The following is a 19,108-nucleotide window of genomic DNA, read 5'->3' on the forward strand; positions in this document are numbered from 1 at the left end:
TTTCTACGTTTCTTGCTGCTTTAATTTTTATTTTATTCTTTTTAATAGTGTGGCAAATGAGCGCAGAGAGCGCATTACAACCATTACCGGAGTGAGAACGGTTACAAAACCACCATTTGGTGTTGCAGAAACTAATGCTTGTGGTGTTTCATTAGGCTCAACAAACAGGTTCTCACAAAGAACATATGGAATTCAGGAAGTACGAGGGGGTATGGTACGAGAAGCTACACCACCTTCCGTTCCTAGGATACTTACGAGCAGTGAGCGGCTATTTGCAGGAATGAACTCACTATGCCTCATTTAGAACACGCTCCAAGAAACACAAATTTCGTATCATCACCTGGCACTTCGGAAAATACGATAGGTGTTGAGGATGCCCTTTCACATGGTACACTTTTAGACGCTTCATCATTGTTCGGCAATTCTGGAGTTGTGCTCGGAAGTGCTCTAACATCGCATCCTACAAAAGTTGGCGGTGACATAATCGGAGGTGTGATAAAAGATAGCGATGGAAATGGCGACTGAGGCTCTTCGTGAGTCACGTCGCGAGTTTATGCTGCCACTGTACCACCATCTTAAACACAGAATTAATACCAGGTGACACTCGTATAGACTGATAATGTGCACGCAGACAAGGTACGTTTAGATTTGGTGGAAGAGGGGCGACTTTCTGCACCAGAGACGCGTTCATCGGCTCTGTGAATAATTTGCCCAAACGTGTAACTTTCGTTACCAGAAGGTGCTGCAACAAATCATCAGGAAGTTATCGGGACGTAAGAAGGCATCCACCAACCCACCTAGCACGCTTCATTCTGAGCATTGCCAGCAGATATGCCGGTGACGTATATTAACATATCCTCTAAGGATGTGCACATATTAGTGGGAAGAGGCAATCGGGAATAGCAGACAGTCTTCCCAAACATCTACCGGCTTGAATAAACGGAGTTGCCTTATAAAATCAGGAGGCTGTAAATAAAACATCTAATGCACTTCCAACCTATATCTCTCATTCATCGCTTTCTTAGATTCCGCGAAATAAAAGTTGCGGAATTAAGTGCGGCTACCCAGGATGCACAGCCATCAAGGTCCAAGGCACACAAAAGGTGAAGGCTACGCTGGTTTCCTTAAATCTGTCAAGGCTTGCGCTTTATCGAGCGCTTAATTTATAAGTTCATTACCAGCCAAAACTTATGAACACCTTTCTAATGTTTCTAGATGTGTCCTTCACAATATTCGCGACAATCTCAGGTCTACACAGAGATATCAAATGATTTCTAAAATTCAAACGTTGTATAATGAGTGACGGTTCTTCTAGTTATTCTTTGGTGCTCAGGTGTATTTCTAACGTCAATGCATTTCGTGGGTTTCTCTAGTAGCAATAAGTTCGTCTGTCATTTAAATAAAGAAATCCAACTTGGAAGCCCCGATGTCCACGTGCATTAATTATTTTTACGAAAGCAATATGCGAGGGGAAAGCAAAAGTTAAAGATAACATATTTAACTTAATCATGATACTAAAATTAGCAGTGGAACTCGGATCGCCTTTAAAAGCATTTAAATTATCACTATTCAAATGTGTAGCCAAAAGTAGTCATAAAAGAAGCATTCTTTCGCGCTGAAGAGAATAAAATGCTTCATTGAATTGGTCTATATTGCGTAGCATGGGTAAGTGTAAGTTTTAGTTATTTCAAAACGTCTGGAGAGAGTTTCTGTAGTGTATCAAAAAATTTGATGCGTCATGAGGCGTCCATTGAGGCACCGGGATTTCTTAGCGTACATATTGACTTACGACTTCGATGCTTATGCTTCCTTTAGACATTCAATAAAGCTGTATCGGCATACAAAGCATAAACGCAATAAACATAAAAGTAATCCAATTCCTCCCAGCAGCGCTTTTTTCTTGGGATTCCGGGAATGTGGTCGCCTATAGTACACGTTCTAACAACTTGAATAGAACCTACGAAACCGCAAATTATTGTCTGCTTATGCATCGAGACGAGCATTCGGTATTGCCAGCTTCCTTCTTTTTAAGTGGCGTGCTTCAGAGAGAAAATATTATCTAAGGTATGCGTTGAATCCTGTTTCCAAAGATAACTTTTTTCCGCGCACCGTAAATTGCTTAGTTAGAGTAACCATAGTAAAGCTTCTGGAGGTATGGCAAGGAGAATATAAAGAACAGAAGCTGCGTTTCCATCTTATCGATATTAATAATGATAGGCAAATGAACCAAGTGCCATACAGCCTGCACATCGGAAGGCCTGGTTATTGTTTATGCTGGTACAGATGTGGTTAGCATAACCATGCTTTTCATAAAGCGCTTTCTGGCCTTTGTTGATTGAAAACGATATACGAGAAGGAGTAGTGAATCTGTTCAAATGACCTGACCCTCAAACTTGTCATGCATTCGAACCTGCTTTTATGGCAGCACACGTGCAATATATAGGTGAGCTATGTGCAAACAAAGAACGCTGAACGATCAATCTGCAGCACTCTGGCACACCTGCTGACCATACGTGAAGAATACGCCCTTCATAGCCACGTGAAAACTGGTTTTGTATCACCCTCGTTCACTCAATATATATCGCAGCTAATCGGTAATAAAATGCAATATGGGCAATCTTTTTTTTTCATTACCTTTTTTCACTTGGCAAACTGTGGCAAAGTGCGCTTGGGCATGACTAAACATACTGTGCTCGCGGCCGGCAAAACTTGCTAAAGAATAATATGCACGGACTGGGGAATACGGGGCGAATCCTACGCTATAAACAGGAGGCATGAAGTAGTGCGTGAATACGGAATAATTTAGGTTACATGAGATGGTATAAACTGCTTACATCTAAGATATCAGCTCAACATCGGCGAAAATGTTAGCCTAGCTCCATGTGCAAGAACGCCATCCCAATTTGCACCATGTTCTTCCTGAAACAGAAAAAGAGACCCGTGCAAATATTTCCTGATATTGAGCAGTATTTCTAAGTGCGGTACTATTTTGTCATGTTATGGCATCCTATATTACGAGTTGAGGCTACATACGCTCCATTTCGCATTTTTACCACAAAGCGTTACTGTGTCTCGTAAGAAAAACAGAAGGGAGGCAAAGAGACAGCTGAAAGGAATTTACAACCTTGCATGCTGTTGGGAAACCTTTTGTGAGACTGCCGAAATGTTTCTTCCTTACGGGGTAATGAAGAAACAATCATAACGCACAGTTTGCATTTACTTCTTTTATCGTTGTTGAACTGCTGGTGATGTAGAGTTTTGAAAACTCGTCGTATTGTTAGTCAGGTTAGCATGCGAACACGCGTATACTGCAGCTGTCTAAAAGTGCCACGGGGCTTTAAACAAGACACCCGTCAAAAAAAACAATGCACATATTCATCCATCCCACAGGCTCCTAATACTTACAGCCACATTGTTTAGAGCGGTTAAAGCGCACAGAGAGGTTCAAAATATTCGGGCTGCACTACGAGAGGAAGGATGCATTGCACGACAATTCTTGCGGCCGCCATATTCTGTACAGCTGTAAGCAGCCAAGAATATGGTAAGTGTGAATTTAATAATCTTCTGACATATGCAGATCATTCTGAAAAAATAAAACAAGACATCCGTTCAAGTTATAAACATGGTTTGTTATATAACAAGTTGTCCAAGGAATCACAGAAGTGGGTAGTGATGATACAGCGCAGCAATTATTTCAGGTTGAACACACTTGTACTGCTTCAATACAAAAAGCACTATTTCGCTATTCCCAATAATGGGCATCGAGTCAAAAACAATCTTGTAAAGATAGCAATCTTATTGTACTTGTTACGGTTTGAAAGGTAGTGTGTATGAGTGGCACCCGAACACGTTATTTCCAATATCGGTCGAATAAGGAGTGGAAAGAGAATAAAGAAACATGATTGAGTATTGTGCATAAATAACTGAATAAACAAATGAATTGCTCCCCGTGCATAGAATAACGCACAATAAAGCGAGCTCAGAGAAAGACACGCACAAAGACATCAAGCAATTTGTCTTTGTCCTGGTGTCCATTGTGCGCTGTTTATTTCAAGATGAACCACTAAGACTCGCCCTTATTACAGTAATATACTTATTTGTATTAAACCCGCTCACTATCCTATACATGTCAGTATTCAGCGCGTAATATTTTTCTATGCGAACAGCATCCATAATATGCATCCTTATACACATAGTGCCGCCAGGAGTCTTCAGCAACTCGACGTTGCTTAACAACATCTTTAACATCTAGCCAGCGTAATTATAAGCACGAATGACTGAATACGCCAGGAACAACTATAATTGGGGAGGGCCACAGAGTTTGCATCACATTAGCAGTGGAGTTGAAAATAGCGAACGAGTTCCCCTGTCTTCCACCAAAGAAATTTAGTTTAGAAAATGCATACAGTAAACTTATACGCTTTCGATTTCTATTTATTGTAAAAATCTTTTACTAAAATGGCTTGTTTTGGGGCGCTCCTGATTGACATGTTTTTAAATGCCCATTGTGAATTAAAACACAGTATTTAAGTAAACGTGCGCAGTGTAAAAACAATATAGGAAAATCATTCGACAATTATTGAAAGAATGAAATGGTGTTCTGTTCATTATTAGTTGAAGTATTTCGCAAAGCGAGGTGCAGATTCTCTGGACAGTTTTCACTTTTATTACTGATAACATTCTCTAACTTAATGTAATGAATAACGCGAGGAAATTTGGGCGATGCTGCAGTGCTACCTTCGTCATAGTTGTCAACCCTAGGGTGCATTTCAGCTGATGAAGTACTGTGCTGCGAAGTGCGGGGACGTCAGGATGATTCGCGGTAGCGCTTACCGCACTTCAACGGGGGTAAAATGCAAAAAGAAAGCTGCTCAGTATTTATATTTTGGTGCATGTATGAAAGAGCCAAAAGGGGTCAAATTCACTGCAGAGTACCCACCTGGGGCGTGCCTCAAAAGTGTCGTGCTTTTGGGCACTGAACGGTCAACTTTTACAGTTTATTTTGTACCTGTGTACGATTTACCTCAAGCCACGTAAACTGAAAATATGCTTGTTCGTGAATCACACTAAAGAGAACAAAGTGAGTAATCTGAAAAGCAGTCCATGTTCTATGTCATAGGGGCAGAGAAATCATATCTCACTTTCCCTTTTTTGTCTATCCCTTACTGAGGAACACTGAACCCCCATTTGCCACAAAAACATCTCTACCTTAATGGCCCCATGTTCTATCTCTATTGCGATAGCAATTATATGGACACTCTCTCTGGGTTTTCACCGTCACCGTCATCTTCCGTTTAAATTCCAAATTGAAAACATCGCTCCGCGCATAGTATGTTATACGCGCGAGCCAAAGAACGCAAGCGCTGGGGACGAAAGCGGATGAAACAGCGATGAAACGAGCCGGGCATCTCCTTCGCACGAAGGGTGCATGTAATAACATCAGCCCGCGTGGAAGGCCTGCAGTCGATAGCTACTCTAGCAGAAAGGAAACACCCCGGCCGTCTTTCTTCGGGCGAAGGAGGGTCAGGGATTGCGAGGGAGGCTACGTCGCCCGTGCTGGAACTGCGAACTTTGATCTTAAGGGCGCGGTCGCAAGCACTGCCGCCCGCGCTATTTCGACAGACATTAGGATACGGTTCGTAAAATTGTTGTGCTGTGACCGCTTATTTTGCTTTGAGAGAACAGACAGCTGGAAAACCGCTTCGTTTCCTAGAGCGGTCGTATTCATTAAAGCAGTGTTTTGTTGAGTTACGCGATATCTGATCCAGAAGAGGTAGCTGCTAGCCTTACTTTCGTATAACATTCAATTTGTTGCTATCGCATGTAATGCGCCGAACTTGCGGCGAAACTGTGATTTTTTTATCCTTTCCCGCCTCTGCGCGTATGCTTTCTCTTCTCCTCGTACAATACTGAGGTTGGGGGAGAGCGAGCGTAGCGTACTCAAACACTCTACAAAGTACGGCTAACACTGCCCCAGTAATGTCCCCTTGTCGAAACGTTTCTCGAGTGAAATTCCCTGTTCAACGATATTTTCATCGCTTCTATGAAGGCTTGACACACAGCGGCATGCTGAGAGAAAAAAAAAAAGACTCCACATGCGCGGAAATATTTCCTGGCGACCTTGGTAAACACAATAGAATCATCTGCGACCCAGGAGGCGGTTAGCTCAAAAAAGTATATATACCAGCGTCATCCAAGCCTTCATGTACAGTGTTACAGAATGAACAATAGCAATGTTTAGCTCACGCAATAAAAATGATGTCTCCACCAGCCTCTGCTCAGTAACCGCTTTCAAATTTGACAGCACTATGATGTGCTTTGAGGCGAGGGTGGCCGCTGGGTGGATTAGAAGACGAGCCAGAACTCATGCAAAAAGTAGCCAAGTGTAGCTATCCCATTCAATTTTAGGGCTATAGTTGTAGCCAAATATAACAAAGCGGTATTCTAAACACAATGTTTATTTTTGAACAATAAATGATACGATTTTGAATAGGCAAAGGTGCAGAATATTACCTCTCGCTTTGTCTTCAATATATGTTCTTAATAAATTATATATAAATATATATATGTGTGTGTGCGTGCGTGTGTGTAAACTTCACTGCACCGGCGCATAGTTTATATAAAAATAGGTAGTGAGTGCATGCTTCCAAAAAAACTATTTGTCGACGCTTAGCTTGGAGTCCGGCCTTCCTCAAGTCAAAATTTCCGAGGTTCAGATGCGTTTCTGTAACATCGTCATGCTCCCGAAAGTCAGAAGCAACAAGGCAAGAAACACGCACCTACGCAGAGATGTTATCTGGGAAGAAAAAAAGGCAACTTTGCAGTAGTGGTGCCAAGCATGAAGGAAGTGAGGAGCTGGCCAGCCTTTCTTTTTCTTCGGCGTTCTCTTTCTTTCCTCCTGTATTTCTTTCTTTTTCTTTTTTCCAGTTTTTTGTTTTCTTTTTCTTTTTTTGTTTCAACTTATTTCTATTTTAATTCCTATTTTTCCCATTTCTTTATCTCTCTCTTCATTACTAGATTCCTTCCTCTTTTTTTCCATTTTTATACGTGTTTTTGCCATCGTAACGCCACGCGACGACAACATACGACGGCATACAGCCCGGGCCCCTAAAGTGCTCCGCTCTTGATATCATCATCAAAACGCTCGAAGAAGAAGAGGAAGAATACTCCTTGGCGCGAGCGCCCGCTCAATGTGCTACAGATGGCTATGCTAAAGGTGGTTTTGTCTGCGTTACGCTAATATACGCGAGGCGAGGACAGCCCACGACAGCATACGACAGCCCGGGCCCCTAAAGTGCTCCGCACTTAAAAACTCACAAGGTTCCTTATGCATCGCCTCAGTCGACTCGAACGCTAAATGTACATTGGTTTTTTTTTTTGTAAATCGATGCACTGAACCTCCCGCACCCTCCCCCCCCCCTCCCAAAGCCTTCTGCAACTGACGTAGTTTCGCAATGCCTCCAAGACCGGAGGCATTTTAAGCTTTCATGGGTAAGCCTGTCACCATTTCTGCTGACAATGCTACACTGTACAAAAAATAGATTCGCAGTCACAAGAACTTCAGTGCATTGTCAACGAACCATCCCGTGCCGGTTTATTTAAATTTTCAGCATATTCTTTTAACGATTCTTTTAATCATCGCCTCGTCTGCCCCTATGTATTGTTTAATGTAAACCGCTTTAGTAAGCCAGGCAAGAAACGAACCTTTGTGCTGCTTTTCCAAACTTGTTGCACACAAGGGCTACTCTGACGCATAACTATCATCGTTTCTGACGTGCAACCAACAGACCCAAATCTCCGCAATTCGAAAATACGGCTGCCGCGGCCGGGATTCGATCCTGCAACCTTCGGGTTAGCAGTCGAGCACAAAGCATGTATTTTGCATTGCAGCTCCGTACGTATTGGAAGAAGTCGGGCCCCCGACTTTATCACTGTAATAACTGAATGCGTTGCTTAGTATAAAGCATGCTTTGACCTTCAAGTTTTCCAGAGAGAGTAGCATACTGCCAAATTTTTCACACTTGTTTATTCCGCGCAGCTGGATCCTCACAGTGCGGCTGTCTCGAAGTACCAGCGACGGGCACAAGACACAAAGACCAATTTTGTAGACCCCACCTCACAATCCCGTCAGAACGTCACAGGCACCGCAGTTGTGTCTGCAGACCAGGACTTGTACGGAATGCTTGGGGTGACTGCATAACCAAGCAGGAATGCACGAGCTGCAAGTGCTTCAGAGACAGAGACTTCAACGTGTGCGGTCGGGAGTGCCCAGCGGTGTGCAACGAGCCGATAAGCAGATCATGCTCTAAATCGTGCGCATTTGGGTGTGACTGCCGGCCTGGTTTCGTCCGGTGAGTTGTATGGCTTTTCAGCAAGTGATATCTACTGCAAAATTTGCTATTATTCTCCTCTTTTGCTGCAAGTGTACGGATGTATGTTGCGGAATAAGCTTGTAAGGATTATTAGTACAAGAAAAAGTACGCAATTATTGGTCTTCACGATAGGTGCAAAGCATACAACTGGAAAAAACTGAGCTAAAAAGACGGGCAAGAACTGATGCAGACAACGACACTGTGTCCTTTCTTGTCCGTTCTTTTTAGTGCTGTTTCTTCACACGTAATCATGAACCAACCAACCCAAATGCGTACCCTACAGCATACAACATATACATTTTGCTCTACTTGGGTTTTGTAGAATGTTTACAGGAAAATATGGTTCATTTTTCACACCGTTTTGTTTCAATCACCTGCGTGCATGTTTACAAATAATGCTGCCGATTTTTGACGTCATGGCACATAAGGTGGACAATATTTTTCTTTTGGGAAAGTATATGAGGTCAATTTTGCCCTCCACCCAATTAAAAAGCTCCCACATGGGGCGTTTTAACCTGGAAACCACTTCTTTGCCATCAAATGGTAGGAGCTTCTATGCTTGCGAATGCATCTACGAAGCTTTTTTTTCTTTTGATGAGAACTGTGTATTACGCCCGGAATCACGCAAACTTCCGCTAAATTCAAGCGATTGAGATCGAAGAGCGAATATTTAGAGCCCAGTCAAATAGGAGTCTTTTGGAAAGCGAACTTCGAATATTGGTAGAAGCGAAAAAATAAAAGATTCGTAGGGGGTGTTTAACTCGCTAAAACATTTTACATATTAATAACATCCGGAGTTTTACGCGCCAAAACCACAATATGATTATGATGCACGCCGTAGAGGAGGGGTCCGGAAATTCAGACCATCTGGTGTTGTTTTTAATGCGCATTGACATTGCACAGTACACGGGCCCGTAGCATTTCGCCCCCATCGAAATGCGACCGCCACGGCCGCGAACCTGCCCGCGACCTTTCGGTCAGTTCAGAGGCGACTGCCGTAACCGCTACCCTACCGAGGCGGACATAAGTTGATGCATGTACACTATGTGTGACACGGCAGAATTCCATGAACTGCACAGTCACAATGAAATAAATGAGAAAAAGCGAGCACTCTGTCGTGGGCAGATATAATCTGTAGTGCAGTTCTCGTTGAGTTCATTTAAAAGAATTTATTATGATCATCTGGAATAAATACAAGCATACGATCGTTCAAGTGGGCAAGTTGGCAGTGCATTTTTATCAAGTGTCTCCTTCAACGCAGGAATGACGAATGAAGTATAACAGAACACGAACGCTCGAACGCAACCGTGTGTATATATTTCACGAGTGGACGCTGATATATACCCATGGTCTTCAAAAGTGCGCTTAGTTAACACAGACACAGGACGAATGAAATACAAAACACAATACGCAAGCACAAACGGGCCTCACCTCATAGCTCTCCTGAATATACACACAGGTACATTGCGTACTTCAGAAGGGCATCGAAATTTGCCCATCTCACATGGATTGATGACGAGGAGTACACTGTCATGAAATAAAAGGATGGCTGGTTCATGCATAAGTCCACATTTACAGTGATATTATATGGTTCCGAAATGTTTCGCGAGTGCTGTGGTGGTTACTTCCACAAAATAACTGTTTTAGAATAGGCTTACTACAGCGCGACAGGCAACGTGACACAGAGATGACAAGCCTGTGTACTCAAGTTTGGTGATACTCAGTTCGCAGGCGTATTTTTTGCGTGGGTATTTTTTATAGAAACAATAAAAGGGTAAAGAATAATAAAAAATAAACTACAGTGCAAAACTTGCCTGAGTGATTATATGTTGCATGAAGTCAAAACACGCTTACTCAGCAAGCAAATAGTCCGCATAAGTTACGTTCTGCGCCTGTTTTATGATCGAAATGGTAGCTTACACAACAGGAGTAGCACAGCAAAATCCCTTGTATCACCTTATAAATTTGATGCTTTGCCTGGAGTTCTTTCTCACACAACCATCTAAGCATTTCTCAAACAGGGACAAATACTCAGGCAGGCATTCCAAACATTCTGACATGCAGTTCCAAAGCATAAAACCCGTGCACATAAAAAATGACGCACAGGCGATATTTTGGCACCTCAGAAGCTTTACAGTATCTGTCACAGAGCAAACAAAACTTCAAGGGTTGTGTGCTGTGGAACGTGCGGTATTAGCTATGAACAAACATTGTTCCTTGCAATGCTGACGTTCCCTAAAAGTGGCCCTTTCCTTCGGAACATTGCGCATAATGAAGAGTGCACATTCTAATAATACTTGATTGAGAGGACTGACACTCTTTGTCGATGTGCAGCAGCATGCGTTTGATCGTACAGCGTAGCATATACCTAAGGCGCAGCCCAAATTTTTATGCTACAATACTGCCACGGTATCAACTCAAGTTTAAGCATTCAAGCATTTCACAAAGGAAACGAAGATAAAACATGCACGAGCCAATCTTGAAACATAAGTTAACTAATGAGATTGGATATTTAGATACAGGTTTTGTGTGAAGGTTATGATAGTTACGCAGTTCCTGGATTTTTCGCCTTTTGTCGTGAAACAAAGCTGCGGAACTTCTATGTTTTCCCATATAAAACCGGTCGATGGAATAAATATTTCGGCTGCGAAAAAAACAGTTGTGTTAGTTTCATTCACCTGTCGTGGGAACTTTCCCATGACAAGCGTTTGTACACTTAATCGGTTCGTACTCGCGCAACGATTATTCCTTCAACAACACAACTCGCAACATGGGTTGTAGCACTCATCTAATATATAATTTTCTTCTCTGTAGGAGCTCAAGGCACCGAGGTCGCTGCGTCAAGGCAGAGAAGTGTGCTCTTTCATGCCCGCCATTTTCGAGGTTCGAGTTCTGCAGGTCTACCTGTGCGCCTAAGTGCGGCAGACGTCCACGAAAGACTTGCGTCACACGTTGTACAAGGGGCGACTGTGTCTGCAATCACGGTTACGCCGAGGTTAAGCACAACGGCGAGACTATTTGCGTGCCACAAGATCAGTGCTCTCAATATTTGCAGCTGGCGCCATCGATAACACCTGGTGGTAACGGAAGCCTAGGTGGTGGAATAAGCTCTGGAGGATCTGTATTCGTGCCGGGTGCGCCATCGATACCAGCGCACCCAGGAGGTGTTTCGGGAGGTGCTGCTGGTACACCGGTACCAGGTTCAGTTGGCATTAATGGTAGCCTAGGTGGTGGAGTTAGCTCTGGCGGACCTGTATTCGTCCCGAGTACGCCATCAGTATCAGTAACCCCAGGAATTGTTACGGGAGGTGTTTCGGGAGGCACAGCAGGTACATCTGTACCAGGACCAGTTGGCGTTGGTGGTGCATCGCCTATCCCGAGTGTCCCTGCGGTAGGCACTGATAGTATAGTCCCAGTAGGAGGGGGAAGTCAGCCGGGATCCTTCGGCACTGGCGGCATGTTACCAGTTCCCGGTGCTAATGGCGGAGTCAGCGTGGGTACATACCCACAAGGAGGTGCAGCTGCTCGACCACCGGGATCAACAGACGCTCAAGGCCGACCTCCAATTGGTACTAATGGATTCGGCAACGCTGGTGGTAGTATATTCACCAGTAGCATAGGGCCAAATGATTCCATGGAGTCTGGCGAGGGCAGCGCCGTCGATGCTAGAGGCATTCCCCAGCATTTAGGTGAAAGTTCAACAGGAGGTGTTCCAGCAGCTACTGGAACCATCCCGTCAAATGGTAATTCAGGAATGGGCAGTGTTGCTGGTGGGCTACACTCAAGCACCGTACCGCCAAAAGTTACTATACCTGGACGAGTTGGAGGAATGAGCACAGGGGTTTTAGTTCATGGCGGTACTGCATCGCCTTTTCCAAGTCGACCTGGAGGAAATATAGAAAGTACACATTCATCCGGCTCAGCAGTGATGGGACCGAACGGCATGCCTGCAGTTACAACACCGGCACCTGCGCAGAGCACTCCTGGATTCGGAAGCGTTACAGGCGGTGGCTTCGTAACAGGAAGAAACGTAACATCTAGTACGGTTAGCGCCATACCATCCGGGGTCTCTTTACCATCTGGCATCCCCACTCCAGGAGTCGTCATAGTGACTAGTGGTCTACCTGCTAATGGAGGCATCGCCCAAGCCTACCCTGGAACGAATATTGCGAGTACATTGCCATCCACTGTGACAGGAAGTACACCACCGACCGTCGGAATACACGGAGTGGGTGGCCCAACAATTGGTAGTACTGCGTCTGCTCTAACAGGCGGTGTTCTCATAACTTCAAGCCCACTGTCATCAACAGCCGCAATATCTGCAGGTGGTGCTCCAGCAGTTAGTCCAGGAAGTGGGAACTTAGGAGGTGGAGGAAATCTGGTTGGACTTCCGGCTGGTTCAAATTCCGCCATCACTCCCACATTTCCAGTTGCAGCAGCAGGTAGTACTCTAACACATTCTGGCGCAGTAGGTGTAGGAAATGCATTGCACTCGGGAATAGCCGCAGGCACTGCTGTTACAGCACCCTCTACCATTACGGGGACAGTATCCTCTACTGTAGGGCCCTCTTCGTTTCCACCGACAGTGGGAATTGCTGGCGCATCAGGTAGTGGAAGTAATTTGGGTGCGGCCACTACAGGTCACGGAGTCTCTGTTACAAGTCAGCCGGTGACAACTGGGCTTGGAGCTTCGAGTACCGTACCCGCCGGCACTGCAGCTATGAATGCAGCCGCCATAGGTGGGGCACTAGTAGCCGGAATCCCAGCCATTACCGGAAGTGTTGCAGGAGCGCGTGCTTCAGGAGTCGCTGGTATTAACAGCGCTGCCCACCATTCTGCACCGTGTGGTACCCCTGGTTCACCATGCCCAAACGCTGTGCGCTCTTTCACGAACAGCACGGGATGACCAGGATGCGTGTAATCTCTACAAAACAGCTGTATGTTGGCTACTAAGGGTAGTAATTTTGCTTATGCAGACAAACGCGCATTAATAACATTTGGCGGCGCCCTTTCTAATATAGTACCAATAGCAAATCTTCATTGCCTGAAGGTGATTGTGGCATTAGTGGCGCAGGGCTCTAGTATTCTGCGCTAGCAACCAGGCCTTTAATGCTCGTTCCTTGGTATTTGCCCCAATTTGTGGGAAATGACTACATAGATCAATAGCAGTAACACCGACACGAAGGAACCAAAATGCGCTGTTGAAACAATACGTATACGGGATACACCTGAATTTCGGCACCACTGAGCATGCGCATCGGTTAATGTTTCTGATTTTCATAGTAATTCATATTTCCAAGCAGTATTTACGAATTGTATGAGCACGAGAGAAACTAATTTTAATAAATTTATAGTATGGAAGTTGTTGTGTTGGTTTGTTTGTTCTGCTTTCTTGCGTAGTCCTCACATTGTGATCATTCTGCAGCCGCAGATACATATTCATTGCAACAACCGTAGTTTGTGAGAAAAGACGTTGTAGGCTTAGCGAACTTTATAAACTGCACTAATTACAACGCGGAGGTGTGAGCTGTGAGAAGACAAAATATTCTAGAGATTCATTACTGATAATATGATCAGCACTTTCGTCAAAAGATCGCGCCAATGACCGTGCTACTATCGACGTTGAGTGTTGCGTGTGAGCATCCCGGACGGTGGTCAGTGTATCAGCAATTGTCACATTTCGGGTAACGCAATGCGCAAAATAACTATTGTAAGCTGCCTCGACAGCTAGTCGGCATCTGGCTGTACCTGTGAAATGGTGAGCGACGGCAGTGGAGTTGGAGGTGTAATACTGTATTGGTTACCCGGTTGCGCGCCTGTGGTGCGCGGTACAATGACAGTAATTAACCGGTATATTTAATGAGACTTCAGAAAAAAGTAATGCTGCCTCGACGTTTCCCACTGACATGCAGCAGCGAAGCAGGAATGAGTGTCCTGAGTATGGCGAAAGCCTTAGATTTCTCTCCAAGCGTAAAATCTACCCGGCGTTGGCGACAACACGACTGATGCAAACGAAATTATTAACGCCTTAAGACGTCTTCACGAAATATCATCATGACGACACAGATTACCGAAATTTGTGACGCCAACGTGACGTCGCATAACGTGATTTCACTTAAAGACATCGTCACATGCTTCATCAGATGACATCGTCACTTGGTCAAAGGTGGGCCGAGCACCGAGGCAGTGCAAAGCTACGTTAATAATAATAATATCTGGGGTCAAACGTCCCCAAACCACGATATGATTATGAGAGACGCAGTAGTGGAGGGCTCCGGAAATTTCGACCACCTGTGGTTTTTTAACGTGCACCTAAATCTAAGTACACGGGCCTTAAACATTTTCGCCTTCATCGAAAATGCAGCCGCCGTGGCCGGGATTTGATCCCGCGACCTTCGGGTCAGCAGTCGAGCGCCATAACCACTAGGCTACCGTGGCGGGGCTGCAAAGCTACGTTAGCTGCAGAAAGCTTTCGCAAGGGAGGGGGATGGTCAGTTTAATGACTAGGAAAAAAAAAAGAGGACGGATATCGCCTTTGAGTCACCCTAAGCGAACCAAAGAACGGCCTTATTAGTCTTTTGGTGCAAATTTATGCCGGCAGTGGAAAAGAGAGTGCGTCCTGCCACGTTCACAGGAGCGATTAGGCGTAGCATTGAAAAGTCACTTTGTCCATTGCATATGCATTTGTTGAAGACGACTCGAAGGCGAATGCCATTTTCTTGTTCTTAATGTTTTAAGGCGAAAACATTAGATGCCTCACCAAACGCGAGAGTGCACCGTCGGCTTTCGCCTCGTCGGCGGCGTCAACGCTATTGATGCGAAAAGTCATCATTATGTGACGACGTCACCCCGGGATGCCATCATGACGTCACAGGTTCCTAAAATTTGTGACGTCACATGATGACGTCATCACATGGCATCGTCGCTTGGTCAAAGGTGGGCCGATCCCGGAGGCAGTGCAAAACCACGTTGAGTGCGGAGAACCTTCGGGGGAAAGATCAATACAAACAATCGAATAAGACGACAAAGTCTAAGGAGATGGCCGGCTTGAACCTTCCAGTGGTCTTAGGCAAATGCGTAAGGGACCCTGTGACTTTTCTTCTTTATATTGTCAGTCTATTGTATTGAGGCCGACCAGTTCCACAAGTGTTGTTTTGCAGTGCCAATATTACTGGCATGGACAAAACTTCACTAAGAACCTGCGCATTGCCGGCCCTGCCTAGGCCACCCAGGTGCTAGAATTTAGGTTTAGCCTCTTCTTTGTTTCCCGGGCATGCTGGGTGACCCAAACTTGGTAATGTAGTTCTGCGCTAGCTAGAGCGTCGCGCCAACGCTCGTCAAAGAGGCCCGAGTTTTTATAAGCAAAGAACTTTGTAGCGTGCGCGCATTTTTATAGGATCTGTTCTGTCTGCGCATTCGTGTCTACATAACCTACAGCCAGCGTCAGGGAATGGCATGAGGCAGATGCCGCTGACGTACACAATACTACGCAGGAAAATTTCTAGACAAAACGGTAACAAACACGGAAGAGCGCTTAATTCTAATTGATTTGGCAAGTATGGAAGAGTAGCCCCAACTAGCTCAAACTCTCACGTTGTGAATTTGGACTACCTCCGTGATCGGCCCATTGTTGACGAAGGAGGGTATCGTGTGTGTGATGGTGTGATGTGGCCCCAGGATCCGAAATAATTCAACCGGCAGTCAGGTGATCCTGTACACACAACACATACTTTAACAGAACCGATAACTCTGACGATTCACACACAACACACTACAGCATTCCTTATTTACATCCTCAACGTCCTACGCGCCTCGCACACAAACTGTCCTACTCGCCGTTATGAACTGTTGCCGCTGCGGCGAGGTCGGTCGTCACCGGTACTCCTTGGGCAGTCAACAGTCACGCTGCCTTGACCGTGGCGAGGTGGTAGTGGTGGTGATGATGGCACTGCAGGCTGGTAGATCACCAGGCCACTGCAGCGCAGGTTAGCTGCCCGTCGCCAACATGAGCCGCGGCCACCTCGTGACACCACTCGGGCCCCAGGACCTCAGGCCAGGAACAGACAAGGCTGCCGGTCTCCGTGTCAGCACCGGGCACAGAGCGGGAAACAGGCTCACCAGGTCCACATGGCTGCCGGACGCCTGGTTAACCGCCGACCAGCGGCTGCCGTTCGAACCGTGTCGCGCTCCAACTCCTCGAGCCGCACGCCCCGCTCGCGCTTCCTTTTCGTCGTCTTCCCCTCCAAGGCGTACCGCAGAGCAGAACTGTCGTTCCCTCTTCGCCCCGTCACGGGCCACACAATTCACATCATCACAATGTGATTACATGACGTCATCAGGACGTGATGACGCCACAAATCCTGTGACCTCATTGACGACGTCATGTGACATGGAGGCCATGCGACTTTTGGTAGGCCGACAGCACACATACATTCAGAGTACGATAGTGCGGGAATTGTCCGATGGGCTCGTTTCTGCATTATACACAGCTAATGAAACCGACTCACAATTATGCAAGGAAACATGGGGGACATTATTTGTCGCTTGTTCACTGTAGTGTGATGATTCTCACTTAAAATGGATGGAATTAAATTGGACGTAAAATTACCCTTTCCGTCGGTGGGATCCGAACCCACAACTTTAACTGTGTGTCGATTTGATTAGTTGTGTATTAGTACATTCATTTTAGTATCACGTAACTGTCAACCGACTCTTATTGATTAGTTCTCCTTTTGTCATTGCTGATGCCTCGCGAAGTATCCCCTTGGTCTCGCTAAATCTCGCAGTGCATCAGCAGGTCTCGCAATATATCGTCAGGTCTCGTAACATTTCACACTAACGAGACATATGACTTGCCCTTATTAATGAACTTACATCGCTTAGATACTCTCGCAGCCAACTGCATTCCTAATCCTGGAAGCGTCTAACCCTGCACGCTTGGACAGCACATGTACTGTCGATAACGGGACCGCAAAATAACGTATGATAACAATGTCAACGCAGTTCAAACACCCTTGAAACTGCTATTCAATAAAAGCGGACAGTCGCTTTTATTCTCACCCCCTCCATCGACTTTGTATTGCTGGAAATAAACGTTATTATAAATACGCATGATATGGGTAGATAACACGCTCTGATGTACCAATGTTACAGCGCATGGATTTGTGCCCACGCCGAGCGGGCAAGTTAAGTGCACTTACGGGGAGTACGCTTCGGAACCCTTAAGGACACTTTATGTACATAGTGCTGAACGGGAAGACGGAGCACACTTGTAGCAAACAGTAAATGCGAAAGTCGGCGAGCGCGTTTTCGTAATATGTAGATGAAAAAGATAAACAAAACACTCCGAAGTATGATTGCTTTAGGTTGAGTTATACATAAAAATTTGCTGCTATGCTAATATGTTCTGCGGCAAAGCGTGCCAGATTAACGTTCTTATCTTGGGCAGCACATAACAAACAAATCAACTTCGTTCTGTTCAGTGTGTCGGAACGGAACGAAAACCAAAAACGAAAAACGAAAGAAACGGTATTTTTGACCGGAACGAAAACGTAACCGAAACTTTATCTATTATTTCGTTCCGGAGTGAAACCGAAATTTTTGGAATCGTTTTTCGGTTCACGAGAAAACTTCGCAATCCGCAACAACTGCGCTCATGCAATGTGAGCACATCTCTGGGTACATTATTAGCGCGTATCTCAGGAAGGAATTCCAAAGCAAAGATATGTTGAAATTGTGCGAAAAGCGAAAGCAGTGGCAGCCAGAGATGTTTATATTAACGCAAGTGGACTTTTGCGCGCCTGTCACGCAGGCCAAAGTGGAGACGGCATTGTCGGCGCTGAAGTTTGTTACAGCGAAAACTGTTATGAGATCACAACAGCTGCTTAAGGCGCCATAGTTGTCCGCCGCCGCTGGTGTCCGTGACCGCTATCCCGTGAAATAAAAAAAAAATGAAATGAGAAACAAATTTCTAGGATCGGATGGGATTTTAACCCGCGCCCTCTGAGTGGCAGTCGAGTTTTCCACCACAGTGCCACGCTGGTGCTTGTAACTCCTTCACAAAAATACTCTATGCAGGCGTCATTTCGGGCTAGGAGTCGTGCTAAGACATGTAATATAGCATGACAGAAGAGTAAAATAACAACCAGTCAACACACAGTGCTAATTGCGCAAGGAGTCTGGTTTATCGCTTCCCACCCACTGCAAAGTGCTCAGCCATAATTCTTCATCGTCATCAGCCACAGCACAAAGTGCACATAATGCCTTACAGATGTGTGGCGGGTACCATGATTCTCCGAAGAATCACGAAAAATGACATAGTGGGAACTTGGCTACTTCAGAAAAATTACGACGATTTGTGGCTTAGTGGGTACCTTGCATGTGTACTTGTATTAGTTGCTCAAAGAGACTCTACAAAGGGCTCTAGAAACTCCGCTCTTCCAGTTTTCGCTGTGACTGTGCTGCGTGTTCCGCGCTGGCCTGGCGATCTTTTTATCAGAACAGCGGTCTTCCACATGAGAGCATACACTCGATGACGTGCTGCTTCTGAGATCGTGCTCACTCTCTTGACAAAAAACATTGTGCCTGCTCAAAATATTCGTAATTGAGTTTTGAGAAAATAAATACTATGACTTTGAAGGGTATACTGGTTTGGGCTAGTTGGTAGGAATTATTGGTACAGTTACTTCCTCTCCTCTGAATCCAATGTTTTTTTTTATGATTTACTTCACTTCAAA

The 19,108-nt window shown here is 45.2% G+C and overlaps 1 protein-coding gene across 1 annotated transcript; it reads left to right on the forward strand.

Moving 5' to 3' along the window:
• The first annotated feature begins 3,377 nt into the window (after positions 1-3,377).
• Positions 3,378-13,727, forward strand: LOC119401646 (elastin-like). The gene is made up of 3 exons (XM_037668555.2): positions 3,378-3,541; positions 8,039-8,351; positions 11,187-13,727. Exons 1-3 carry the CDS (start codon positions 3,478-3,480, stop codon positions 13,276-13,278), a joined length of 2,469 nt encoding a protein of 822 aa, XP_037524483.1. The 5' UTR covers positions 3,378-3,477; the 3' UTR covers positions 13,279-13,727.
• Positions 13,728-19,108: the final 5,381 nt, after the last annotated feature.

Source organism: Rhipicephalus sanguineus, chromosome 8 (genome assembly GCF_013339695.2).
Source record: "Rhipicephalus sanguineus isolate Rsan-2018 chromosome 8, BIME_Rsan_1.4, whole genome shotgun sequence".
Taxonomy (NCBI): Eukaryota; Metazoa; Arthropoda; class Arachnida; order Ixodida; family Ixodidae; genus Rhipicephalus; species Rhipicephalus sanguineus.

Bases quoted from the DNA above. Each gene is read 5' to 3' on its own strand.
- LOC119401646 (XM_037668555.2), top strand. From the start codon at position 3,478: ATGCATTGCACGACAATTCTTGCGGCCGCCATATTCTGTACAGCTGTA. The intron at 3,542-8,038 runs GTAAGTGTGAAT...TATTCCGCGCAG, and splicing joins TGTAAGCAGCCAAGAATATG to CTGGATCCTCACAGTGCGGC. The intron at 8,352-11,186 runs GTGAGTTGTATG...TCTTCTCTGTAG, and splicing joins TGCCGGCCTGGTTTCGTCCG to GAGCTCAAGGCACCGAGGTC.